Source organism: Neomonachus schauinslandi, chromosome 5, assembly GCF_002201575.2.
Source record: "Neomonachus schauinslandi chromosome 5, ASM220157v2, whole genome shotgun sequence".
Classification (NCBI taxonomy): domain Eukaryota; kingdom Metazoa; phylum Chordata; class Mammalia; order Carnivora; family Phocidae; genus Neomonachus; species Neomonachus schauinslandi.
In genome coordinates this window covers 99,394,687-99,422,564 of record NC_058407.1, presented here as the reverse complement: position 1 = coordinate 99,422,564, position 27,878 = coordinate 99,394,687, and the positions used below count along the sequence as shown (strand labels likewise).

The window sequence follows — 27,878 nt, the reverse complement described above, 5'->3', positions numbered from 1 at the left end:
TCCTCTTCTCTAATCCCGCCTCATTATCACTGCTCAAAGGGTTTTCCGAAGCACAATCTGCTCATGATCACACATCTCTTTAAAAATTTACCATGTTGCCCTATTGCATACAGGATACAAGATAAAGCCCAGTTTCCCTAGTATAGTGTAAAAGTCCTTTAATACCTGCCCAGTGCAATTCTCTGTATAAACCACTTCCTGCCTGAATGCTTTTGTGCATACTGGTCCCTCTGCCTGGGCTGCTCTTTCCCCTTCTTCTCTGGAAAAAAAAATCCTCCTCAACCTGCAACACTCAACTCAAAGGTCATTTCCTCTGGGCACCCTACCCAGATCTCCACTTATCCTCCACGGTCATGAGGAGTGACTACTCATTCTCCTTCTTCTGTGTTCTTAACACACGTCTCATTTTTCCTATTATAAGTTGATTGCCTTTTTATATGTCTATTTCTTCAGTTAGATAATGAACTTTTTTTTTTTTTTTGGTATACCCTGTTCCTAACACTGTGCCTGACACACAGTAAATAATAAATGTTGATAATTGTTGACTGAACTGATTCATGTGATTATGCCCACGTAAGCTCGGTGAGCCTTCTGGGTTTTAGTCACTCGTGACTTTCTGAAAATTGGGCTTCCTATCTCCCACCCCTCTGCTGCACTTCTGCTATTGTGGACCTTTAAAACTCAAAATGAGTAAAGATTCTGGGAATCAAGTTGCTGCAGCAACTCAAAACATGGGTACATTTTGGTTATTCATGTACCTATTCAATATTCTGTAATTACTGACTCTTATTATGGGGTGTTCATCTGAATAGCAGATAAATGGATTAATCACAACGCCCAGTTATGAACCATGGGGGGATAATGGACTTTTCTGAGCTGCTGCTTGCTTTACTGATTCTTGGTGAAAGCCTGATGCATTATTTATGGTGATGACTCCCTGACTGGGGTTTTAGCACCTCAGAGGAGAGCCCCCAGGGGTGAGGGAAAGAGTTTTAGCAAAGGAGTCATTTTGGAGACTCTTTTTAAAAAAAATGTTCTATTGACTTTCTGACCCAGAGAGAGAATAATTATGGGTTGGGGAAAATCCTACAATGGGACAATGGGGTTAGGATACCAGTGATTGCTGCTCTATGAGTTGTGGGGTGCAGTGAGCTGACTTCTGACATGGGGTATGTTGGTGGCCGTGCCTAATGGAGTCCTCTCCTCAGGAAGTTCTTTTCAGCTGAAGTGTGTGGTTCTATAGTACAAAGGTCAGGGAATTGAGGAGGAAGAGGACAAAAGAAGGCAGGATACAGGCCCACTTCTTTGAGGATGGTCTGCATCCATGTCTCTTTCCAAAGAGTATGGGAGCTAACAACTATCTCAGCTCTAGAGCCAGACTGCTTGCCTTAAAATCCAGCTCGGAACTCAGTAGATGTGTTGTTAGGTTGAATATAACTTAAACTCTCTGGGCCTCATAAAATTGTTGTGATGATTAAATGAATTAATTCATGCAAAGGGTTTAGAATATGGTGAGTGCTCAATAAGTGTTTATGATTATTATCCTGCTAGCTTTTAGGAGTCTTGTTGAAGAAGTGCAAACCAGATGAACTCTCCCATTTCCTTGTTCCTCCAGCTGAAATGATCCATAAACGATAATCCTCATTGATTTTTTCCTCCCTCAGCAAACACTGATTTCAATCCTTAAGTGAGCTCAGGAGAATTAAAAGATACCCACATTTTCCCCCCTCAGAAATTTGGCTTTTCAGAGTCCTAAATTGGCTTTTGGCTGTCAAGGAGGGTGAAACACAACATTCTCGTCTCCAGCTCAGGAGTGGGTTTCGTTTCCTCTTCTTTGCTAACTGCAATGCAAAGTGATTATCACATACCAGTGTTGAACGTGCAAAAATCTATAAAAACAGTACTTACACCTTGGAGTCTACTGTGCCAGCAGGGGAAAAGTGGGCAGCATGACAACATGTGAACTGCCAAGGTAACTGGAAGCCGGATTGTGTTGTGTGACACGCAGGCATTATTGTACCATTGTGAACTGACTTAGTGAAAGCACGGAGAGAACACAGGCAGATAGGGACCTCCAAAAGGTCACTCTGTCCATGCTCCCACTGCTGAACACACTTAACCCAGGACACCAAGTTGGTTGCTTGGTCTCTCACTGAAAAGCTCAGGAGAAGGTGATTTCCCCAAACTTCTTACATATCTCGTATCCCGGTAGGAAGTTCTTCCAGAAGTGGAGCTCAATCTCTTCTATTGTAAACCCAGTCACCTTTGTTTATATTATTCCAAAAGGAGATAAAAACTCTCTGGTTGCCTTTGTATTTGGGGCTGTATTAGGAGTGTCTCACCCTCATTACCGGCTTTTGTTCCAAGGTATTCCAACCCCTGTGTCTCTGATAGTCTGACATTAGCCTTCTCCTATGAATAACTAGGAGAGGATTGTTTAAGAAGACTTGCCTTTCCTGTGTTATGCAGCCCATTGGTTATTTCACACATCAAGTGGCTTTTCTACTTCACTTGTTATTAGAATTCCCTCAAGCATCACAGCTTTCCCTAGATTTGTAATGGGTGACCCATAAGTAAAGACCTCTTTTAAAAGTATAATTTTATAAGAGCAAACAGCCTGATGTGTACATTTTCAAAAAGTCATAGAATCTTAGAGCTGGATGGAAACTCAAATCATTTAAATCAAGAGATGGAAAATCTTGCCTATTATCACAGAGATCTTCAGTGCTGGTGTTGAGACCATGTTTACTGCTAGGTCAACGCCATTTATCCATTGGCATTTATACATTGGTTTTGGTCCTTTAAATGTAGCATCTGATTTACTGTTCTTATTTTTGGTGCTAATTCTGTGTATGTCCTGACACGTAATATTGAAAACCAGAGTTTCTGTACATATAATCTAGGAATTGTGTATAATGAGATTGCGGTCCTTTTCACATGACATTTAAAATGCTTTGGCATATATCATCTTGTTCAATGTATGCCATCATATACTACATACATACACATATGCATTATATAATGTATGTCAGACATACATACATAACACTATGAGTTACATATTATCCCCATTGTACAGATGAAGAATCCAAAGCATAGACGGTTAGTGTTATTGCCCAAGATCCCACAAGTAGTAAGTGATGGAACTGGGCTTCAAACTCTTCTTGCCACCAAGACCCGTACTTTTTCCAGTCTACCAGGCTATGAAGGCATCTGAGGGACCAGAGTATAAACTTAAAACATGAAGAGAAAAAATGGAGAAATTAAGAGGAGAAATGAGGAATGGTGGATTTGGAAGAAATGGAAAACAAGACATCAGTCCTGCCTTCTTTTTTCCGGGCTTTCTTTCCCTGCCTCCCCCACCACCCTGCCATCCTCCTTTTCACAGTCATCAATGCTATGCCCTGTGGGTGGCAGGGACCTGATATGACTTGTGGCTGGGACAATCCTCGTTCCACACCGCCTACTCATGTAAGATATCCTTATGCCTGGAGTCCTCGCTAGTGGGCTAGGGGAGAAACTTGTCTAACACAGTATGCCTCTTTTGGGGGGTGAAATAAATAACAAAGACTTCAGAATAGGAACTTTGGGTTTTCATTGTATCTTTGTGGTTTTATCACCTATGTTTGTTTTCTATGACTGCTATAAGGAAGGACCGCAAACTGGCTGGCTTAAAACAAGGGTAATTTACTCTCACAGTTATGAAGGCCAGAAGTCTGAAATCCATGTGTCAGCAAAGGTGGTTGCTTCTGGAGGTTCTTAGGGGGGAATTTGTTTCTCACTTCTTTCCTAGCTTCTAGTTGCTGCCAGCTGTGCTTGATATTCCTTGGCTTGTCAACACATTGTTGCAATCTCTGCCTTCATCTTCACATGGCCCTTTTCTCCATGTGTGTGTCTATATTTCTTCTTCTTTATAAGCACACCAGTCAACTGGATTACAGCCCAACCTAATCTGGTATGACCTCGTCTTAACTTGATTACATCTGCAAATAACTTACTTCCAAATAGGTTCATATTCTTGGTAATGGGCTAGGACTTGACATTTTGGGGGAGAGGGACTTGATTCAACTTGATTCAACCCACAACATCATCCAACACAGTGTCCACATATATTAGGTCTGAGTTGAAAATGGCAGATGAACGACTAAATGAATACATAAATAGGCCTCAGAATAGTTGCAAAGTTGATGAAGGCAGTCTCTCTCCTTCAAGTCTCTTTCCTCCTGCTCACTCAGCTGTCCACCTTGCCCACTGGCTTCTCAGTGTCTTGATAGGGCCTTCCTTTCTTGTGCAATAGAAACAATTATAACAAGAGCTGCCATTTTAATGTTCCTATTGTGCGTTGGGCACAGTGTTAAGTGCTTTGTAAGCATCACCTTATTTAATTTACACAAAAAGATTACAATGCAGCTCTTTCTATTTCTGTTTTGCAGTTGAAGAAGTGGGAGCTTGCAGTGGTTGATTATAGAGCTAGAAAGTAGCCAAGGTGGGGTATTCTCAGAACTGGAACTGCTTTGCTGTTGACTCGGGCTTCTCTCCTGTTTTTATCCACATGCCCAACTTTGAGCTTATTCTCGTCTTTGCCCCACACCAGCTCCCACTTGCTGAAAACTTGGGGGGATTTAGGAAGGAACTGATCCACTTCCATGCATATTCCAGAAAGGACCTATGGCAAATTGGAGCCCATCACTCTGTAGCAAACTCCATGTATTGGATCCCCTCATCCTCCTAGGAGGTTTGCTTTGTCATCGCCAAGGTAATTATTTCAGTGGTAGAATTGTGAGCCCATTACTAGCTTATTTGAGGGGCAATTCTGGAAGCAGGAGGGATAAGGATTTTCTTGGCACCTTCCAAACAGTTAAACCACGTGGGCTGCTGACTTCTCGCCTAAGGCGCTTTAGTGTTAGGTTAAGTGTGCAGCCCCTGGGACTGGCACGCCTGGGGCTGGATCTCAGCTTACCAGCCTTGCGTAAGTTACCATCATCATCTGTGTCTTGGCTTCATCATCTATGATATGGTAATAGCACTTGATCCCATTGAGTTATTATGGGGATTAAGCGAGTTATTTCACATAAAGCACACTCCTGGCACATGGTAAATGCTCAAGAAAGACAAGCTGTTATTTGTAATCTGGGCTTATCCAGTGCTGCCCCAAAAGGGAGAGTGGATGAATAAAGGGTCTTTACCACTGATGTTATGGAGCCAGTTTCAGCAGAGCTGGAGCAGAGCAGTGAAGGGAAGGCATCTTTGATTCAAGTTATTCATTCACTGAATCACTGATTCAGCCATGAAGGCAGCTGAAGACAAGGCTCTTTAGCACCCTAGGGGCCCAGGGGCCACTAGCCCCCATGTGAAGTGCTTCAGTCACAGGAGGGACGGGGTTTTCTGTGACCCACAGGCTGGCCTACCCCACTCCCAGCTCTTGGAAGCAGGTGTTTGGCAACATTTAAAGAATGAGATGGAAACCTCACTGAGTACCTACAAATGTGAGAGAAGCGGGAGATGGGAGAGTTTCAATCATGATCGGTTGCAGACCTTCTGAAGGAAGGGCCAATACCTTAGACTTGCTTGTGCCCTTTGTAAGCCTTGCTTCTAAAAAGAGAGCAATTCCTTCTTGATTACTGGATTGATCAATAACTTTCCCCCATGTTCCTACTGAGAGAAACTGAGGCACAGGAAAAAGGAAGAGACAGGACAGAGATATTGCCCAGGCTCATGTGGCAAATCGGATGTTTAATGACTGAGTTAAACTCCCTGTCCTCTTTGCCATAAATCGAGCAGGATATATTCACTGCGTGTGAGGCCTGACCCAGGGGAGGCTCAGCTAAGACAGAACTGAACCAGGCTAATGCCACTATAAAGGGAAGGGCCATTAGCAAATTCATCAATTAGTGCCCTTTTTATAGCTCTATTGTGAAAGGTAATCTCTTGTTAGCCGAAGTAAAGTACAGTGGTGGCCTTTGAAGGATGGGCCTGCTGGAAAATGAAAGGCTACAATTCCCACAGACACCTTAAATTCAAGGACTTCATCTGTCCCTGACAGCAGTTACAACAACTTCTCTCTAAGGAGGCTCCATCAGACAGTCCCACAAAAATGATTACAACCCCTCAGAAGTGTAGACAGCATCCTAATTAAGGAATGCTCTCTTCTTACATGCATTTGGTCAACACTTGCCTCCGGGGACATAGTAGGATAAGGACGAATATTTATTGAATGAATAAAGGTAACAAACCTGTGTATCACACCTACGCCACACCAGCTTCTTTTTTGCTAGAATGTCTTTCTACTCTCCCTTCTCGAGAATTAAAGTTGTTGTCCCAGTGTGGGACAGGGGAGCGTTTTGGAGTCAAGCTTGAGTCTCATCTTCATCCCTTCGGGATTATAAAACCCATCTTAGGGACACCTGGGTGGCTCAGTCAGTTAAGCGTCTGCCTTCAGCTCAGGTCATGATTCCAGGGTCCTGGGATCAAGTCCTACATCGGGCTCCCTGCTGAGCAGGGAGCCCGCTTCTCCCTCTCCCTCTGCCTGCCGCTCTCCCTGCTTGTGTTCTCTATCTCTCTGTGTGTCAAATAAATAAAATCTAAAAAACAAACAAACAAACAAAAACCCATCTTACAGGTTAGCCATGAGGATTAAATTCGATCATGGAATAAGAAGAATAAATAAAGAAGAATCTTGACAAATGTTTTCTTTTTTCCCCCTCCTGTTGTAACTGTTTATTTGCCCAGCTTTTGTTTTGTTTTTAGGGGAAAATCTGTAGTTCAAAGTGGGAACAGTCACTTCTAATGTTCAGTTTGAGTGGATATAAATGACCTAATCCAGACTGGAGTGTGTGTGGGTGTCTTTATGTGCAGGGATGTTTGCGAACACCTAAGTCTGTAGGTCCATCATGCAGAAGCACATGCTTGTACACTTACATACTTATCCTATGTGGTTTGCAATTTGTAGTAGGAGATACATAAGGTACACATTTAATTACTAGCCTGGAGCTTCTGAGCTTGACCCAGGGTCTGATGAGTCAACATGGGGGAGTGTGTCATATGTGGGACCCATGCTGGGGTGAGGTCGAGTGTGGGACTCTGAGGGAGAGTCTTATAGAGACAGATCTGAATTGTAGAGTCAGGAAGTTTATGCAGCCCTGACTTCACTGATGGGTAATATATATTATGCAACTCAGGCACTGTGGTTTTCTTTTGGGCTGGGTTCTGAGTCACCTTCTTTTCTTACTACCCACCCAGGCCATCTTATCCCCTCTCTTGGCTTCATTACTAGTTTAGATGCTGATGATTCCCAGACTCCAAGCTGCAGCCCAAATCTTTCCTCTGAGCTTAGAACCACATAACTGACTGCCTATGGGACAGCCCCACTCAGATGTCTCACAGGCTCCCCCGAGGGATAGCATTTCTTCCCACCAGCCTGCCTCTCCTCCTGCTGATCCTCATCCTGCTTAGTATTAATTCACCAATCATAAGCCCTGACTCTCCTATCTCCTTTCTCCACAATGAGTGATGATTCTGCATCCCACAGGTTTGTCTCTCTGTCCTGAACTTGTCCTCCTGTTTCCAGTCCCGCTTTTGTAATCCCAGTTCATGGCCCCCCATTTCTTGCCTGGATCTTCGCAGTGACCTCCTGGACACTGTTCCCACATCCTCCCTTTCCTGGCTTAGATTTATTTTCCTAGCAGCATGAATGTGTGTTCTAACATGGAAATCTGATTATACTTCTCACCTCCATAATCCCCTTCAGTGACTTTTCCCTTATTATTAGGAGAAAGGTCCCCTCCTTAGCATAGCTCATAGAGCTCTACAGAGCATTCCCCAGAACACCTTTCCACCTTCCTTTCTTTCATTTCTTGTAAGTCCTTTCCACCCACTCCAGCTATGCTCAACTTGCTTCCTTCTATTTTCTGGATACCTACTACTCTTTCTTCAGGTCTCTGCTTAGATAGCATCATTTCCTGGAAGCCCTCCCTGATACTACCACCTTATCCAAGTCTGGCTTAGTTCTCCCACCCATGTGATCCTATAGTACCTGTGCATTCTTTGTCATGGCACATATCACACTGTACTTGCTGATTTCCTTGTCTATAAGTCCACCATAAATGTGAGAGTGGGGACTCTGTGCTGTTCACCATTGAATCCCAGCACCCACTACAGTGCCTAGTACTTATTAGAGGTTCAAAACCATTTGTTCAATGAATGATCATTGCTACATGCACCATTCCTGTATGGAAAATCTTCTATGGATGCTAGTGTTTAAATGGATATCTATCTATTGTTCCCTTCCTAATACACTGGTCTCAACTATGTCACATAGGATCCCACTATAACAAGAAATATTCCTGACCCAAAGCCATGCTGTACTTAAGCTGTCCAAGTTAGATGTCCCAGTAGCGTAGAAAGAGTTGCTGATGGACAAAACTAGAATTGCAGGAAGAAGGTTTATAGTCAAGGCAAACTGGGTAAGAGATTTTTGAATAAACAAAGGTGTAAATTTAATATCCCCCGAACAGGCAAGGTGTCAGTCCTAGAAAGGATGAGGGTCAGGGTTTTGCCTGAGTGATTGGGAATTCCCTGCACTTTAACAGTGGCAAGATGCAGCAGAGAGACCATGGAGGGTCCCCTGAAAACCTTGCTTGAGGCAGAAGAGTTTGGGGGTTTGGATCAGACAATATATTTATTCCCAGCATCACTGGCTGATGTGAGCAGGAGACCTAGTGGGGGGTGTCCCCAGATAAGGGAATCTGAACTGCCCTGAGGTTCTGGTTCCTAACTGCAGGCTCCTGCTCTGGGGCCAGCTGCTCTGGAGAGTAGACACGACTCCTGCCCCCAGCTTTGCCCAGGGTTATATTGGTCCAGCACTGCTATTCATTCCTCTGTTTATAAGGCTAAAAATAAGATGCTCCGTATTCCAGGATGTGAAGAAAACCAAATCAATGACTTGGGCTGCCAGTACTGCAGGGTCCTAGGACTTTGTCCACAAGGTTAGATCTGGTGGCTTTTCTTGGAAGCGTCACTGAAACTCTGCCAAGCCTGCACCCACCTCCTTTTCTTCTTCCAGCTCTGCTCCAGCATCAAAGATCCACAGTCTCAGAGCTCTTGAGATCCATCCCCTATACCCCTGGAGGGTACTCCACATGATCTAGTCAAGATAGTCAGGCCATGTCCTAAGACTAAGGAGGAACTGCCTCAACTTGCCTTGATTATTTGCTCCAGTTCCTCAGGCCATCAGTTCATAGTAGGTAGTATAGAAAGAGTTGAGAACCAACTGACAGAACCCACGATCCTGACTCTGTTGTCATCTGCCTTCTATGACTCTCAGCTACCAAATGAAAAATGGATGAGTTGATCCTAATCTATCCTACTTGATAGGGGTGCCTTTGAACTAAATGAGACAAAGGGAATAAGGCCATTTGGGAAAGGGAAGAGGTATTGTGCAAAACTTAAACTTTGTTGTGATTCACTTGCTATCTCAAGTGCCTCCCAGTGCAGCATTATGCCAATTTCCCCTTATTGAATTGTCAGTGGAGTTGGAGACAAGCTCATCGCCATCCTCCACATGGCTTCCCCTTCCAGACATGCCCACGTGTGCTAAATTCGTGCTGTGCAAAATGGGAGATGTTTTCCCCCTTGGTGGCAAATGGCATAGAAAGTGGAGGTTTGGGGAAAAGCAAAAATATGCTGTCAATCTGGGCTTTGGCTTGGTGAGGAGCAGACCTCTTTTAGGGTCCTGATTTGAACAAACAGTGTAAGGGTAGGCAGCTTTCAGGCAACTATTTATCTGGGAAAGAGTGAATCTTCCTCCAGAAACCTCTGTCTTCATTTTTGCTTTCCACCTGCTGGCTCAGTCTCCTCTGTTCTCTCTCATTTCTCAGGCATGGGCCTGTAGGCTTCTAAGAGCAATGGCTCTTTCTTTTTCAGGCAGGAGAGACTATGAAGGGCTTACCATTCAGGTGGCAGGGGGAGACAGCTTCAGCTTCTTGGTTCTGGGCTCTGTGGGCCTGGATGTTGGAGAGAATCCAGTCTCTGGCAGCAGCTCCTTTAATACCCACTCAACCAGGCAACTGATGCATAACCTTACTTGGTGTCACAGGTCTAGCCTGTTCTGAATGTGTGCAGGGCTAAAGGAAAAGAAGGGGAAGATTTTAGCTTCAAATTTCTTGAAGCCGTACTTCTTTGTCTTCCCCAGTGTGCAGTACAAGACCATCATTTCTAAAGTGCTAGGACCTGGCTTATGTCCCAGATATAGGCCCAAGCCAGGATCTCATACTCCTTTGGGTACCATGGCTGGTGCCAGAAGCTGAGCTTCATACTGAGGGCCTGGGGAAGGGCTGATCCTATGTTAACCCTCCTCTGACATGACCTCACCACCAACCTTGGAGACCCCCACTCCTTCTTACCCACTGTTATGGATTCTCATTGCATGTGACCAATCTATGACATTAGACACTGTTGGTCATTGTGTTTTTCTTGATAGCCTCTCCTCTTTGGTGTCCAAAGCCCTACTTTCTCTTGCCTCTCCCACATCTCTGACTTCTCTCTCAATCTTTCATGCAAATTCTTCTTCTTTTCACCTCTTAGTGATGCTGTCCCCAGCTTACTGTCCCTGGATAATCTCATCCTCTTCCACATCTTGTGACATCCAGACCCTGGCTGGATTTCTCTTCCTCAGGGTTCTGCAGGCACTTCAATTTCAGCATGACCCAAACTGAGCTCCTTGTGTTTCCTCTGAACTTGCTCATCTGTGCCTCCCCTTGTATGCCTGTCTTCATGAAGGACTTTGCCATTCTCTCCTTCATTCTAGTCAGAAATAGGGAATCATACTAGAGGCTTCTCTCATTCTCACCTCCCCGACCGCAATCCCAGATAATATATAACAAAATCCTTTTAACTCTACTTTTAATTCTACTTTGTTGACATCTCCTTTTCCTTATCCCTACTGCCTCAGATCAGACCCTCATTATCTCATCTGAGCCACTGTAACTGGCTTCCTTCTTCCCAGCTTCTGCTCCTGCTCCTTGCCAGTCCATTGTCTACACCAAAGCACAATACCTGGGCTATGGAAGGACTCAGTGGATGTTTATTGAATGAATGAATGAATGAATGAGTGAATGAGTTATAGGTAGAGATTGCCTACTCAGAGGAGCAATGCAAGGTGATTGTTCTGCAGCTGGTTGCCTTTGGGGGTTAACATCAGGGATCACCATTCTCTATCTCATTTGGCATTGGTGGTGATGGTTGGGTATTAAATAATTTTAGGATGACGTCTAAGGGATTTGGGAGACCTGGTGATAGCCCAGGCTCTGCAACTTGCTTGCTATGGGACAGGTATTTTCTGAGGCTGTCCTTGACCCTGAGAGTACTGCAAAATAAAGAATCAGGGAGTTTGAGGTTCTCAGTTGCTCTGCATTTACCATGTAGCATTATCCTTTGGGAGGGAGAAGAACAAAGATTATGATAGAGTGAACCTGGAGAAGTGGTTGAATCCATAAGGAAGTATCCTGGTAGTTCCTTACATGAAACATTGTTCAATACCCCCAGCATCACCCAATTCTCTCAGAAAGTTCTAATGTGAGCTTCCATGCCCTCTTTCTTCCTCTTTCCCTTGTGACAGAATGGGCTTTATCCTGGGGATTCTGGAAGCCTTTTGGCAGAGCTCTGACTCATAAACAAAATCTAGTTTGTGCCTATTTAACACATAATTCCCATCAAATTTCCCTTGTATTTCGGCTTGAGTAGGGATTTTACATTAAGGTTGAGTAGCTGACTGGGTGATCCCAGTAAGTTCCTTGGCTATTTGGGCAGAGTTAATAACATCTTACCTGAAGCCAGGGGACAGGACTTCATGACTCATTGAGGTCCCTTTCAGGTTTCCATTGTTAATTTGACTTTTCCAACTGCAGGTTTTAGTGAATGTAATTGTGTTCTATACTTATACATACTATCTTCTCTTTCCATGGTAAATTTCTTGTGATATCTTCTATACTTTGTTGTGCCTGGATCTTTTTGGAGAGCTGGCTACTTGCCTCTTCCAGGTCACTTCCCCATCAGTGTCAGGAAAGTGCATCACCTCAGTCCGTCTCAAGGGTTCTGGAGATGAGAACCAGGATATGAGTAAAGAAAGCACCAAAAGTTACCAGTCTTAGGAAAAATATTTAGTAGCAACTATTTTAATTCAGTCCATCGCTTTAGCATATCCATTCCCTACAGTATATTGTTTTGCAGTAATTCATTCTGTCCAATTTCAGATAATGAATAATCACTATTATATCAGGTATTGCTCTAGTGGTTTCCTCCAAGGAGCCTAGGGTGACTTACCACATCTTGGAATTCTTTTCCAGGCCCCACATCTGAAGGATAAGGAGGAGCCAGGTGGAAGAAGAGGACAGGAGTAAGAGTGACTCTTTCAGATGGGGAGGCTCTGAGGAGAGGTGCTTTGTCAAGGTCAGAGAGTTAGCTTCAGGGCCAGAGCCAGGCTCTAGGCACTCATGGTCCTATGCATCAGGTTACTGTGTTTATTTTCCAATCTCTGCTAAATTCATCTTGTCTTTTCTGCTTACTACAAGGTGGTCTCTTATCCCCTACAGAAAGCCAAAGAGTTCAGTTTTCTCCATGCTTGGTGCCTAGTTAGCTCAGTGTCAGAGCCCTCGCTAGGTCTCGAACCAGGATCCTCTGGCTCACCTTGCCAGGAATGCCAGTGACCAGATTGATGTTGGGGTGTGGCTTGCATTTTAGGCTGCAGGATGTGGACTGAATCCATTAGCTCTTTCACTGGAGATCACCCATATGAGTTGGATTAGGAGTCAACCTGCCTCAAGGTGGGGTTGTAGACCAAAGATATCTGGAGGCCCTTTTCTAAGTGTGCTGGTATCTTACATTTGTTCCTCCAGTTTGCTCTCCATCCTTCTTCACCCTGATTTATGCCTTGGAAGACTGAATTGTAATGGACTGTATCAATAGGCTCCCTTTCCCAGCTCCCCCAGGCCTCTGGCTGTTAGAGTTCCACCAGAGGGAAGCATCAGCCGATCAGAGAAGGGAGGGGAGTGAAGTCAGAGTAGTTATTCTTCCAGCTCCTTCCCTATGGGGTCACTATCTACTCTTTCCCAGAACTGAAGCTCTCACGTAGCCCTCTCCATATAGCCATCACCATCTCTGGGTTCCAGTAACTTCTCTCCTCTTGCCTCCTTACAGCTAGAGGTCATCATGGAGCTCCTGTGTTACCAGTCCTGGGGTACTGTCATTGTAGCTTCCACTGAGCTACTTTTACAAACAGAAATGCTTGATGGCATTCATTGAGTACTTATTATGCTCTAAGCACCTTTCAAAGCTCTTTACATGGACTATTGAATTTAATTCTTAAACAATCTTCTGAGTAGATACTAATAATGTCCCCAATTTACAAAGGAAGGAACCGAGACACAGAAAAGTTTAGTAAATTTCCCAGGGTCACATAGCTAGTATGTGGTGGACCCTGGTTCCAAACATGAATAGTCACATACCAGAACCCAAATTCCCACTGGTTACCAATGTGGTCCCTGGACCAACCAAATCAGCATCATCAGGGAACCTGTTAGAAATCAAATTCTCAACCCGACCTCAGACATACTGATTCAGAGACTCTAGGGGTGAGTCCTGCAATCTATTCTTCAGGTGATTTTGATGCTCACTCACGTTTGAGAACCACTGCTCCACACTGAACCTTCACATGTGGTACATGTATCTAAACACTCATCACTTTCTTTGAGAGAAATTCACTCTTTTTTTTTTTTTCTTTCTGTACCCACTGTGACTCACATGGCTGAACTAGCATGGCTAACTTCCATTCTCCAGCCTATCCTAAGCTGCCTTAAATACCATGCATTGCCCGTGGTTTAGGCAGTTTCTATCTTCTGTATTTTGGTTATTCTGATAAGCCAGAAGCTCAGGTTCCCCTCAAGGTTGGTTTCTCAGGGCTGTGTGCCTATTTGCTCTGGCTTTGTCTTTCACTGATCTCCTTTTTCCAAGCCTCAGCTCTCTAATTGTGAACACAACAGTGATAAGTAATGGGAAGACATGAACCAAACCTGCTCATAGTTAGTTTCGTTTGGTCTCAGAGAGGCCAGCATTTAAAAATCAAGACATTTCTGATCAGAAGATAACGTCATGGGACACTGGCCACCTCTTAGAGAAGGTGCCCATCCTCTCTGCCATAGTCCCCTGCTTACCCGTGGTGGGTGTCATCACCTATATTCACACACGCCACTGGTTCATGTCACCAGCTGGGTCCCCTTGGACATGCCTTTTTGATCCTTGGGCTCCACTGTATTGAACCTAGTCCCTTCTTTTTCTATAGATGGGAATCCAAGGCCAGAGAGGGTAAAGGCTGACTCAAGGATGCACAATGAGTTAGTGGCAAGCTGGGACCAGAAATAAGAGCTGTTGGATCCAAGCATGACCCTAAGTGGGATGACTTTGAATGGAAAATATTTTGGGCAGGGGCTGTCATTGCTGGCCCTACAGCTCAGGATCTTGACCTTGGAGTAACACTGCCTCTCCTAAGTCTGTGTTAAAATTTGGAAGGCAGCTTCCTCTAGGCTTGATTCCATGTTCTTTTAATTTCTAACACAATGACCTTGAAATAAGAGTTACATATTCTTTCCTCAAAAGATTGGTGTAAAGGTCAAGTGAAAAAAGTTAAAGTGCACTTAGCACAGAACCTGGTTAACATGGTAACTGTTGTTTTGTTTGTGGTGGTGAGTATTGATCAGGATTGCTACATGCTCACCTGTTTTGAGTGAATTCAGAAAATCAGACCTGGTTTGTGTGTTAAAGTTAAGCCCAAAGGGGTCTGAGGCCACATATGGGCCCCGTTCATCTGGGAAGACACCTAGGGGAAACTGGACTCAGAAATCCTGCCTATTGCCAACTCTGACAGCATGGAAGCCCTGACTTCTGTCATTTGCTGACATCAAGGACCTGGGGGGAAGCCACTTAAACTCTGAGCCCTAGTCTTCTCTACTGGGACGTTTGTCCACCCATCCATCCATTTATCCATTTAATTAGTTGCTCCTTCAACAAGTATTTACTGAGAATGAACTATGTGCCTGCCCCATGTCATGCAGTATGATAAACCCTGGAGATGCAACCAAGTAAGAAACAGTCCTTGCTTTTGAGGAGTTTATGCTTTAGTAGGGGAGTCAGACAAGATACCAGCCATTATAAGGGTATTGTGGAGACTGAAGGAGGGGTGCCAAGGGAGCATCTATAGAAGGGTGCTGTTGGGATGCCTGGGTGGCTCAGTCATTAAGCGTCTGCCTTCGGCTCAGGTCATGATCCCAGCGTCCTGGGATCGAGCCCCGCATGGGGCTCCCTGCTCAGCGGAGAGCCTGTGTCTCCCTCTGCCTGCCGTTCCCCCTGCTTGTGCTCTCTCTCTGGCAAATAAATGAATAAAATCTTTAAAAGCAAAAAAAAAAAAAAAAGGAAGAGTGCTGTTGGGGGAAAAAGGACAAGACTTGTAATTTAAAATAAGACTTCACCATTTGCTAAGAACTGCAACGCAGGAAAATGAGAGGCAAAGTCATGCTCCTGAAGGCTGTATGCTTCAGTTCCCTCTGTTCCTTAACATTTCTTAGCACAGCAAAACCATAAGTTTTCTTTTATACAGAGATGAAGGCCAAGCCTTCCCCTCAGTTATCTTGCAGTTGCACAGGAGAGGAATTTCATGACATTCACTGAGGGAAGGGACTATGGCACTCATGGAGGGGAAGTCCAATGATTCTTTCTTTTTTAAAATTTTATTTATTTATGTGAGAGAGTGACAGAGAGACCATGAGTGGGAGGAGGGACAGAGGGAGAGGGAGAAGCAGACTCCCCGCTGAGTGGGGAGCTCACCAGGGGGCTTGATCCCAAGACCCTGAGATCATGACTTGAGCTGAAATCAGATGCTTAACTGACTGAGCCACCCAGGTGCCCCAATCTCATGACTCTTAATAAGAGATCTTGGGACCCTCTGATTAGTAACCTTAAAAAGCTGTCCTTAAAAGGAATCTTATAAAGCATTAAGGACCTATCATTCTGTGGAGATTTATCTTTCTCTGACAGGCAGATTGCATGTTCTGTGACCAATTTCTTTAGGTCTTTAGGACTTGCTATAGGGAATGATATCTGAGTCTGTTACTGGAGTTGTCCAGGTGTGGGTTGGGCAGGAATGTGTCAGTAGACAGAGAGGAGCTGGTGATTCTAGGCAGAGGAATAACAGGTAACAAGGCCAGGGCACAACGCATCAGGGGACACAGGAAGGGCAGTAGGACTGGAGCAGCATTTGAGGAGGAACCCGAGGAGTATACAGGGCTCATACCATGGCAGAGAGTAGAGAACTGTAACTCTTGGTAACAAATTTGGACTTTAACTGTAAGGACTCTGGTAGCACCAGCTTCTGCTTAGGCCTCATGAACAAAGTGTTTGCTAACAGCTAACCCAGTTTTCCTGGGCTCTGGAGTGCTCGGCCTCCTCTGAGATAAAGCAGGGCAGAACAGGACATTCATGTGGGGGAACATCTGAGAGCCAGCCTAGAGTGGGGCCAGAGTCAAGCATGGACAGGTGGCAAAATGTGCCCTGGGGGCTCTCTGGGATGGAGCTGCCTGGTGTGGGATGAGAATGGGCCTCCAGGACTGACTTCCAACTGCTCCATCATGGTTATTCAGCCCTTTTCTTTGCATAGCTCGCCCAGACACCTTGTCAAGGAAATCATTCATTCATTTATTTGCTCATTCATTCATACCTTCAATGACTATTTATTGAACACTCACTCAGTGTCAGGCACAGTTCTATAAACTGGGATTACAGAGCACCTGATGGTGCCTGCATTTATAGAGCTTTCATTGTATGGGGAAGATAGACATAAACAAATATCCAAACTATTATTAGGCACCAATAAAAGTTCTGAAGAAAAATAAAGCGAGTAAGGGAATAGAATGTGATGGAGGTGGGGTATTTGCAGAAAGGGTAACCTGGAGAGGACACTCTGCAAAAGTGAGATTTGAATAAAAACTTAAATGAGGTGAATGAGGGAATCATCAAATATATGGACAAAACAGCTGGTGCAAAGTTCCTAGGTGGGCGCAAGTTTTGGGTGTACAAGCAGTAGAATGAAGTCCAGGCTGACAGAGATAAAATAGCAGGAGGGGGTTGGAAAGGTTGCAGGTCCTTATAGGTATGAAGGGGATGGAAAATTTGGGGATAAAAGTTTAGAACCCAGAACACTGAGGGGATGTCAGTTGGACTCTGGGCTTTCCTACTTCTCCTACAGCACATGGCCTTCCTTTGATTCTAGATACTACCTTTCTCAGGCTTCAGAGACCAAATGGTCTCTCAATTTTGTCCTCTTCCTCTTTCTTATCATTATTGCTTTTTCCTGCTTCAACTTTATTAGTAATGAAGGTGACGTTTTGTTCTGCTCTCTCTCAATTCTTTTCTTGTTCTTTTCTTTATTGAAGTATAGTTGACATACAACATAGTAATTCAGCAAGTCATACATCATACTATGCTCGCAAGTGTAGCTAGCATATATCATCATGCAATGCTATTACAATATCTTTGATTATATTCCTTTTTCTGTACCTTTCATCCCCATAACTTATTCATTCCATACCTGGAAGCCTCTACTTCCCACTCCCCTTCACCCATTTTGTCTATTCTCCCACTCTCCTCCCCTCTGGCAGCTACCAGTTTGTTCTCTGTGTTTAGGAGTTTGTTTCTGCTTTTTTTTTGTTTGTTTGTTCACTTGTTTGTTTGTTTTTATTCCACATATAAGTGAAATCACATAGTATTTGTCTTTCTCTATCTGACTTATTTTATGTAGCATGATGCCCTCTGGTCCATTCACATATCAATGGCAAGATCTCATTCCTTTTTATGGATGAGCAATATTCCACTGTGTATACACACACACACACACACACACACATATACACACACATATATATACAATGAATATACATATTCATTAATCTAGGGATGGACACTTGGGTTGTTTCCATATCTTGGCTATTGTAAATAATGCTGCAATAAATATAGGAGTACATATATCTTTTCAAATTAGTGTTTTTGTTTTCTTTGGGTAAATACCCAGTAGTAGAATTGCTGGATCATTTTGTATTTCTATTTTTAATTTTTTGAGAAGCTTCCATGCTGTTTTCCACTATACTTGTTACATTCCCACCAGCAGTGCATGAGGGTTCCCTTTTCTCCACATCCTCATCCACACTTGTTATTTCTTATCTTTTTGATACTAACCATTCTGACAGGTGTAAGGTGGTACCTCACTGTGGTTTTGATTTGCATTTCCCTAATGACCACTGATGTTGAACATCTTTTCATGTGTCTATTGGCCATCTGGATGTCTTCTTTAGAGAAATGTCTATTCAAGTCCTCTGCCCATTTTTAAATTGGATTAATTGTTTTTTTGTTTTGCTTTGGTGTTGAGCTGTACAAGTTCTTTATATATTTTGGATATTAACTCCTTATTGTCTATATCATTTGCAAATATATTCTCTTATTCATTGCCTTTTCATTTTGTTGATGGTTTCCTTTACTATACAAAGGCTTTTTATTTTGGTGTGATCCCAATAATTTATTTTTGCTTTTGTTTCCTTTGCTTGAAAAAACACATCTAGTAAAATGTTCCTAAGGTTGATACCAAAGATACTATTTATGTTTTCTTCTAGGACTTTTCGAATTTCAGGTCTCACATCTAAGTCTTTAATCCATTTTGAGTTTCTTTTTGTGTATGATGCAAGAAAGAGGTCCAGATTCATTCTTTTGCCTGTAGCTGACCAGCTTTCCCAGCACCATTCCTTGAAGGGACTGTCTTTTCCTTGTATATTCTTACTTCCTCTGTTGTAGATTAATTGACCTTATAAGCATGGGTTTATTTCTGGGCCCTCTGTTCTGTTCCATTGATCTTTGTGTCTATTTTTTGTGCCAGTACCATACAGTTTTGATTACAATAGTTTTGTCTTTCCTATCATTGTTAAAATGTACTTTCTTCCTCCTTTCAGGAATGAAGAGACATGATGAGTGAGTTTACACTAAGGTGTTAATTTAGACAAGTAAATGCTTTATATAACTTATATAGCTTTTACATAACATAAAACATACTATCTTAACATTTTTAAGTGTACAGCTCAGTAGTTTCAAGTACATTCACATTACTGTGCAAACGTCACTACCATTCGTCTCTGGAACTCTTTCATCTTGCAAAACTGACTCTATACCCATTACACAATAACTCACCATGTTCCCCTCCCCCTCCAACCCCTGGCAACCACCATTCTACTTTCTGTCTCTATGATTTTGACTACTCTAAGTATCACCCTATATAGGTGGAATGATACAGTATTTGTCTTTTTGTGACTGGCTTCTTTCATTTAGCATAAAGTCCTCAAGTTCATCCATGTTATAATAATTGTCAGCATTTCCTTTCTTTTTAAGACTGAATATTCCATTTTATGTATAGATCACATTTTGCTTATCCATTCATTCATTGATGGACACTTGGGTTGCTTCTACATTTTAGCTTTATGAATAATGGATGTACAAATATCTGTTCAAGACTCCACTTTCAATTCTTTTGACTACGTATCTAGAAGTAGAGTTGCTGGATCATATGGTAATTCTATTTTTAATTTTTTTGAGGAAATGCCATACCCTTTTCCATAGTGGCTACATCATTTTACATTCCCACTAACAGTGCACAAGGGCTCCAATTTCTCCACATCCTTGCCAACACTTGTTATTTTCTTTTTCTTTCCTTCTTTCTAAAAAATATTAGCCATCCTACTGAATGTGAGGTAGTATCTCATTGTTCTTTCAATTTCCATTTCATTAATAATTGGTTCTATTTGGTTTTGCTTCATATATTTTGCATATCTTTTATTAGATGAATATGCATTTGCAATTATGTTCTTTTCATGAATTGATCTTAATCATTATGAAAATATCCTCTTTTCCTGATATTATTGGCTCATATCTATTTTGTCTTATATTAATATAGCTACTTTAGTTTTCCTTTCATTAGAGTTAACATAGTATGCCATATTTCATCCTTTTACTTTTTTATGCTAAAAGTAAGTTTCAAATAGGGTGGAATATGTCTGTGTTTAAATCTAATATGACAACCTTTGCTTTTTAATTGAGGTTTTTAGACCATTTATATTTAATGTAATTATTGATGCTATTGGGTTCAAATCTACCATCTTGCTATTTGTTTCTATATCATTTATCTGTACTTTGTTACCTTCACCCTTTTTTTCAACTTTTTTTTGGGGGGGGTAATACATGAGTATTTTTTATGATTTCATTTTATATCCTTTCCTGGTTTACTGTCTATAACATTTTGTGCTTTTATAAAATGGCTGCTTTAAACTTTGTAGTATATATATTTAATTTAACACAGTCTATCTTCAAGTAAAATTACAGCACTTCACATATATTATAAGAATCTTGTAAGAGTATACTTCCATTTTTCCCCTCCTGGCCTTTGTGCTACTGCTACCATACATTTTATTTCTACATATGTTATAAATACCATAAGACATTGGTTTTTTTTTATTTAAACAGTGATCTTTTAAAGACATTTAAATGATAATAAAAAAGGGTTTTTTTATATTTACCCATTTTCAGAGCACTTCATTCTTGACATAGATCCAAATTTCTCTCTGATGTCATTTTCCTTCTGCCCAAAGAATGTCCTTTAACATTTCTTAGAGTGTGGGCCTGAGGATGATGAAATCTTTCAGCTTTTGTAAGACTCAAAAAGTGTTTATGTTGCCTTTATTTATTTATTTTTAAAACTTTATTTATTTGAGAGAGTGAGTGAGTGAGAGAGAGAGAGAGAGAGAGCATGAACTGGGAGAGGGAGAGGGAGAGGGAGAGGGAGAAGCAGACTCCCTGGCTGAGCAGGGAGCCCGATGTGGGACTCGATCCCAGGACCCTGGGACCATGACCTGAGCTGAAGGCAGACCCTTAACTGACTGAGCCACCCAGGCACCCCATATGTTGTCTTTATTTTTAAGGATATTTCACTGGGTATAGAATTATAAGTTGAGAGTTTTTCTTTTTTCTTTCCAGCACTTTAAAGACGTTGCTGTCCTGTCTTCTGGGCTGTGTTGTTACTTATAAGTTGGTTGTCATTATTTTCTTTGTTCTGTATATAGCATCTCTTTTCCTCCTTCTGGCTGTTTTTAAGATTTTCTATTTATCAGTGGTTTTAAGCAGTTTGATTATGATGTAACTTTTTAAAAAATTTATTTTTAAATATTTTATTTATTTATGAGAGAGAGAGAGAGAGCACGAGAAAGAGCACGAGTGGGTGAGTGGGGGGGGGGGAGGGAAAAGCGGACTCCCCACTGAGCATGGAGCCTGATGCAGGGCTCAATCCCAGCACCCCAGGATCATGAGCTGAAGGCAGATGCTTAACTGACTGAGCCACTCAGGTGCCCTGATTATGATGTAACTTGGTGTAATTTTTTCTGCTTCATATTTCTTTTCCTCAGGGTTTGGTGAGTTTCTTGGATCTGCAAATTTATGGTTTTTATTATTCGGAATTTTTCAGCCGTCATTCCAATATTCTTTAACTATTTTTCTGCTTCCTCTTTCTTTGGGTGCTACAATTACATGTGCCCCAGGACACCTGAAGTTGTCCCACAGCTCAATGATGCTCTGTTTAACTTTTTTTATTATTCAAATATAATTAACGTGCAGTGTTATATTAATTTCAGGTGTGCCATATAGTGGTTCACCAATTTCATGCATTTCTCAGTGCTCACCAAGATAAGTGTACTCTTTGTTCCCCTCACCTATTTCACCAATCTTCCCATCCACTTCCCCTTTGGTAACTGTCAGTTTGTTCTTTATAGTTAAGAGTCTGTTGTTGTTGTTGTTGTTCTCTTTTTTCCCTTTGTTTGTTCATTTGTTTTGTTTCTTAAATTCAACATATGAGTGAAATCATATGGTATTTGTCTTTCTCTGACTGTCTTATTCCATTTACCATTATACTCTCTAGGTCCATACATATTGCTGAAAATGGTAAGATTTCGTTCTGTTTAACCACTTTTCAGTCTTTTTTTCTCTTTATGTTTTATTTTAGATAGTTTTTATTGCCTTCTGTCAGATTCACTAATACTTTCTTCTGTAATGCTTAATCTGCTATTAACCTAATCCAGTATATTCTTCATCACATATAATTTTTATGTCTAGAAGTTCAGTTTGGGTCATTTTTCTATCTTTCATGTCTCTACTTATTAGGTTTAATTTTTCATCTAGTTACTTGAACATATGAAATAGTTCCAATAACAATTTTAATGACCTTGTCTACCAATTCTGTCATCTGTCTTCTTTCTGGGTTGATATCATGAGATTGGCTTTTTTCTTCATTATAGGTAGTATTTTCTCAATTCTTTGGTAAGTCTGATAATTTTTGACTGAATGGCAAACACTGTGCAATCCAGACCTTGGGATATTGTTGGGTACTGGATATTTTTTGATATATTGTATTTCTAGGCTTTGTTCTGGGATGCAGTTAAGTTACTTGAACAGTTTAACCCTTTCAGGTCTTGCTTTTAAGCTTTGTTTGGTGGGATTAAAACAGTCTTTAGGGCTAATTTCCACCACTAAGGGAAAAATAACCTTTTCTGCATATTCATGAATTATGAAGTTTTCTACTCTGGCTTAAGGGGTCAAGAAGTATTCCTGTCCCTCTGTGAGAACAATAAATCGTCCCTCTGTCTTCTCAGTAGTTCTTTTCCTGGCATCAGGTAGTTTCTTCACATGCATGGTTTGATCCACCTCAGCTGAAGGCTTGAGGGGGATTCTCTCCAGGTCTCCAAAGCCCCACCTTCCCCCCAGCCCCATAGTCTTCTACCCTCCAGTATTTTGCCTTGCCAACTCTCACTGCCCTGCTATCTCCAGAGTCCCACCTCCATCTCTTCAACTAAGACAGATTTCTAGCTTGGTTTCCACTCCCTACACTGTAGCCTGGATACTCACACTAGGCAACAAGCTGGGCCATTGTAGGATTCGTCTTTTTTGTTTGCCATCTCAGGGTACAGTTTTTCATTGTCTGATGTTCCATGTCTTGAAAATTATTATTTCTTATGTTTTGCCTGGCTTTTTAACTGATCATGGGCATTGCCTGGGAGTGCTTTTAAAAATCCAGATTCCTGGAATCTCTCATTGACCAATTTGAGGCCACCTTTGGAGTAGTGGCCAAATATATACCAGATGGCTGACATTGTTTTCTTTCTAACTGGAATGCCAGTATTTCCTGTGCAAACTTGCATCAGAATCTCTGATTAAAGGAGTCAGTCACTTCTGCTCAGGATCTGGGTAGAAATACATTTATTTGGAGTAAATGGGTTTGCTAGAACTAGATAGAAAGTGTCTGGAGGAGTCCATAGAAACCAGATGAGAATTTGGTTGGTGTGGCTATGGTCTTGACAAACAACTTGTGATTTTCTTTCTGATGTATGACTGTAGCTCACTTTTCTTCAGGGATCAGCTTAATGGCCAGGTGATGGGGCCTGAGGCTCTGTGAGGTTCAACTCTGAGGTTCAGACCAGGTATGCTATATGGGCTGAATCTGTCAGTCAGCTTCCCTGAGCCACAGTATCATTACCTGCATTTCTGGCCTTGCATTATTTGGTGTGAAGAGATTTGGGAAAATATCTAACAGATATACTTGAATCTGTACTTGAAACCACTTGTAGTCTGTACAGATGGAATTATGGGTGCTTAGTAAATCCATTCTGTATTTGAAAGATATTTTCTCCTCCTAGAAATCTCAGGAGATCAAGAGATAAGACACTTCTTGATAAAGACATTTGGAGTACCATTCAACCCTCATAGGAGTGTTAAGTATTATTAAGATTCTGATAATTATTTTTCTCAGTTTTGTCTTTCTTCTTGCTGTCTCTCTACCCTTTCAAGGGGAATGAAAGTTCTCTGATTACATGGTGGGGAAAAAAGTCTCCTTCACTCCACTTTCATAATATATTTATGAAGGGCAACATCGACCCAATGAAGTGTAAGGATACTGTAACCAACACATCTTTATTGAGCCCCAGCTCTATGCCAAGTATTAAAGGAGAAACAATAACACATAGGATCTGGTTCCTGGTCTGAAGGAATTTACTTCTTAGTTGTAGAAGCAACACCTACAATTGTGAGACCATTTTTCAACAAAATAACACAGAATGTAACCTACTGCTTTAGACTAGCAGACGTCATATGAGCTCAGAATAGGAGTAGAAGAGACCAGGTGTAAGGAGCTGGAAAAAATGACTGACTTTTCATGATGGCTATGTTCCTGAAGATAGCAATTGCATAATACTCAGAAAGCTCCAAGGAAGGGGGGCAGAATAGAGCCTAGAGAGCGGACAATGTGGAGGGGGAGGACCAGAGTCAGGCAGGCAGAAGAACAGAATGTTAAGAGTAGCCAAAGCTACTGTGTCTTGTGCCAGAGAAGAGCCCAGAGGACATCCAAAAATAGCATAAGGGCATAGATTCAGATTGCCACAGATGGAAGTTTCATACTCCTTTACCACACATTAGAATTTCCTGCAAATATTTACATACTCAGCATCTTTCAGTCATCACAGTAGGCTCATGAAAGAAGCAGGACACATAATTGTTGTCATTTGACAGAAAAAGAAAGAGAGTGTAAGAAAGTTTAAATTGCTTTTGCATAGTGACCTGAATAGGACAAGAAAGAACCAAAACCAAAACCCATAGATGTTCTATCTGTACAACTTCAGCCTGATACCCACTGCCTCCATGGATGACCCAGCCTGGGGTGGGGAGTCATGAACCCAGCTCAGATCCTACAGGGATGATTTGACCCAAATATGAAACTAAAGCTTAGTCCAACTCTGGGTGAGGTGTGGGTGTGAGGACATTGGCTGTGTCTTTCTGCACATATGCCCATACAGGGAAGTGGAGAAGGAAGCCAAGTGCTTGGTGACCACTTTCAAGTCAAAGGAGAGAAAAGGCTCCTGTTGCCTTGGGGAGGGAAAAGGGAGGAAATGTGGGGGGGGGGGGAGTCTGCTTTTTAAACCCATTAAGGTGGAAGAGCCAGGAGTCAAACATCCAATTAACCTGACATCTCTTGCAGCCAAAATATCTGAGGATATAAGAAGAGAATTTAATATGTGGAGGCTTGGGAGAAAAGTGACTAATAGCTGGAAAACAGCCCCAGTTTATTTAAAAAATAGGTCAGGCCCAACAAATCCAATAGACTCCTTCCCAGCAGTTACTGATCCAGGAGACAGAGGGAGTGCCGTGTGGGTGCAATGCCATTTTGATTTAAAGCAGGCACAGCTGTTGTACCACAAAGAGACAGCCAAGGGCTGACGGGAAGCACCCAGACACAGTGCACAGCTGCCGAGGACTGCCCTTCGAGTTGAGGCACATCATGACCCTGGCAATGACAGCAAGTTAGGGACTGGCCCAAGGTCACCTAGCCTAAAGGTGGCACAGCTACACTCAATCCAAGCTCTTTCACTGTGGGAGCTAAGGTGCTTTCTGTGAATTGTGGCTGCCTCTGGTCCAGGTGTCCTTGGCCCAGCCCTGACATTGTCTGGGGTATCACAGTAGCACCAAGGCTATTCCAGGCTGGCCCTGGGGACTGCATTAGGGGTCAGAGAGTGATGGAGAAGGCAGGTAGCTGTCCTCAGCTCTGGACCAGGATTTCATAGGCATCACTGCGGGGAGCTTGTTAAATGTGCAGCTTGTTGGGTCTCACCCCACAGGCTCTGACTCCATTGGTCTGGGGTGGGGCCTGAGACCCATCCCAAGGTGGCTGATGCAGATTTTAATAGAGAAACACTGTCCTAAATCAGAGTCCCACAGATAGTTTCCTCAGAACATTAATTTCTAGAGATGTTTATAGAGCTCTCAGAAGAAAAGGATGTCGCAGCCATAAATTTGGTAGCAAAAGACACCCTAACTCCCTCTTGCAGATTCACAATTTGTTTTAGCAAATTAAAGGTTTAAAAGTATTGCAATTAAGAAACCTCTTCGCATTTTTCAGTATATACATATATCAGATCATTATGTTGTACCTTAAACTTATACATTATATGTCAATTATACTTCAGTAAATCTGGGGAAAAAAATGAAAAATCTCTTTAGCTTACTTGTCCAAACTTACTTGACCATGGAACCCCTTTTCTAGGAATCTCTATTCTGTAGAATACAATGTGGAAAAATGTAACACTAGACCAGTGGAGCTCAAACTCTGTGATACATCAGAATCACATGGAGGCTTGTTGGAACAGATTGCTAAACCCTACCACAGAGATTATGATTCAGTGGTTTCTGGTAAAGGCTGAGAATTTGCATTTCTTTCAAGCTCCAAGGAGATGCTGATGCTGGTGGTCTGAGGACTAGACATTGAGAACCACTGTCTTAGATCCCTTGGTAAGCCCTGGCTCAGGCAAGTGTTCTGCCAGGCCTCCTGGCAACATTCCCCAGGGCAAAGCATTCACCAGTAGGAAAGTGGGGGCTGAGAAAAGTGGGTGGCAGGATCGGAGGGGAGAAGATTCCAGGGAGGACAGCCTTGGAGGGAACTTGAGTCTAAAGTAATAAAGCATGTGAAGATTGGTTCTGCCAAGATGTCAGTCATAATCAGGGACACTGTAGAACAGGATGATCCCAGTGGGTGACAGCAGTTGACACTCTCTGACATGCATCAGTGCTTGGCCCTGCCCCAGGGGGGTCTAGAAAGAGTCTATGACTTTAAAGAGCCAACTCTAGTGAGGGACATGAGAGTGACTGTTGACAAATATACAGGCCAAGGTGCCCTGGAGGCCATGTACAGGAAGACATCACAGTCTTGTGGGACCAGCAGCATCTAGATGCTTCCCCCCATCCTCCAGATTCACAGGTTTCTGACTCCCAGGGTGAGAAACCATGAGCTGGGGCTATTTAGTATAGCACTTTTTGGTGGGGAGGCTGACTTTGACGTTGCTTTGCTGGGACTCATCTTCAGCCCAGATGATAGGAAACATGGCTGCAGAAGAGTAGATGTGAGGGTGGAAACAGGGTTGTCTTTGGCCAAAGGCAGACATGAAAGCTATATATTTTTGTTGTGATCTTGGACAATAGGAGAGGTCCATATGCCCAGCAGAGCCCTGTTGCCTGACATTCTACCATTAGAATTTTCTCCTTTCAGTTAAAGCTCTGGTCCCTATCTAAAGGCAGACAGATGGTGCTAGAAGAGCTCACCCTAGGTGATTACCAATGACATGGACCACAAGATCATAGTCTTGTGAGTAAAAATCAGGATGAAGAAATAGCGTGATGAGTGTCTGAGGGTGAACCTGGGACAGGGGCCAGTGTGAACATGGGCTAGAAGAAGGTGGGAGAGAGACAAAGTCGTCTGGAAAAAAAGATGTGGTGAGACCTGGCGAGGGGGTCACCTCTCCTCCCACACTCTCCTCTACCCACCTTGCAGTGACCCACCCTTTGCAGTCCCCTTTCTGTTCCCTCCATAGGACCTCAGGCCAGGCAGGCTGCTGCTGAGGACAGACGACTCAGGTTAGAAAAAGCTCTCTTGACATTTGGAAAACAGAGCAGGATTTGGCTCCTCCAGTGGAGCCTCTTGTTCTCAGGAAAATCATTTTTACAGCTTGGGCTGGTGCCAGTAAGAGCCATTTATAGCCCAATGGGCTTGGGTTAGCTTCAGCTGCCTGGTGCAGAAAGTGCTGGCTTCTCTCTGCCCCCTGCTGCCCAGCTTTCCCCATCATATCTCCTTTACCTCCACTCTCCTTCCTCAAAACCTCTTTTCCCTCTCCCCCACCACTCCTTCTCTATTTTCTTAGAGGCTCCAGTTCTGGATTTGC

General features: G+C 42.6%; 1 protein-coding gene across 2 annotated transcripts in view; it reads left to right on the top strand.

The window, feature by feature from the left end:
- The window catches only part of PRMT8 (protein arginine methyltransferase 8), a 90,978-nt gene that overhangs the window by 3,570 nt on the left and 59,530 nt on the right, over positions 1-27,878 (top strand). Inside the window, exon 2 of one of the 2 annotated variants that reach the window (XM_044914962.1) lies at positions 7,529-7,532. The exons of the other annotated variant lie outside the window; for it this stretch is intronic. Within the exon in view, the coding sequence (XP_044770897.1) occupies positions 7,529-7,532 (4 nt within the window). The remainder of the gene's footprint in view (positions 1-7,528; positions 7,533-27,878) is intronic. 2 annotated transcript variants of the gene reach the window in all.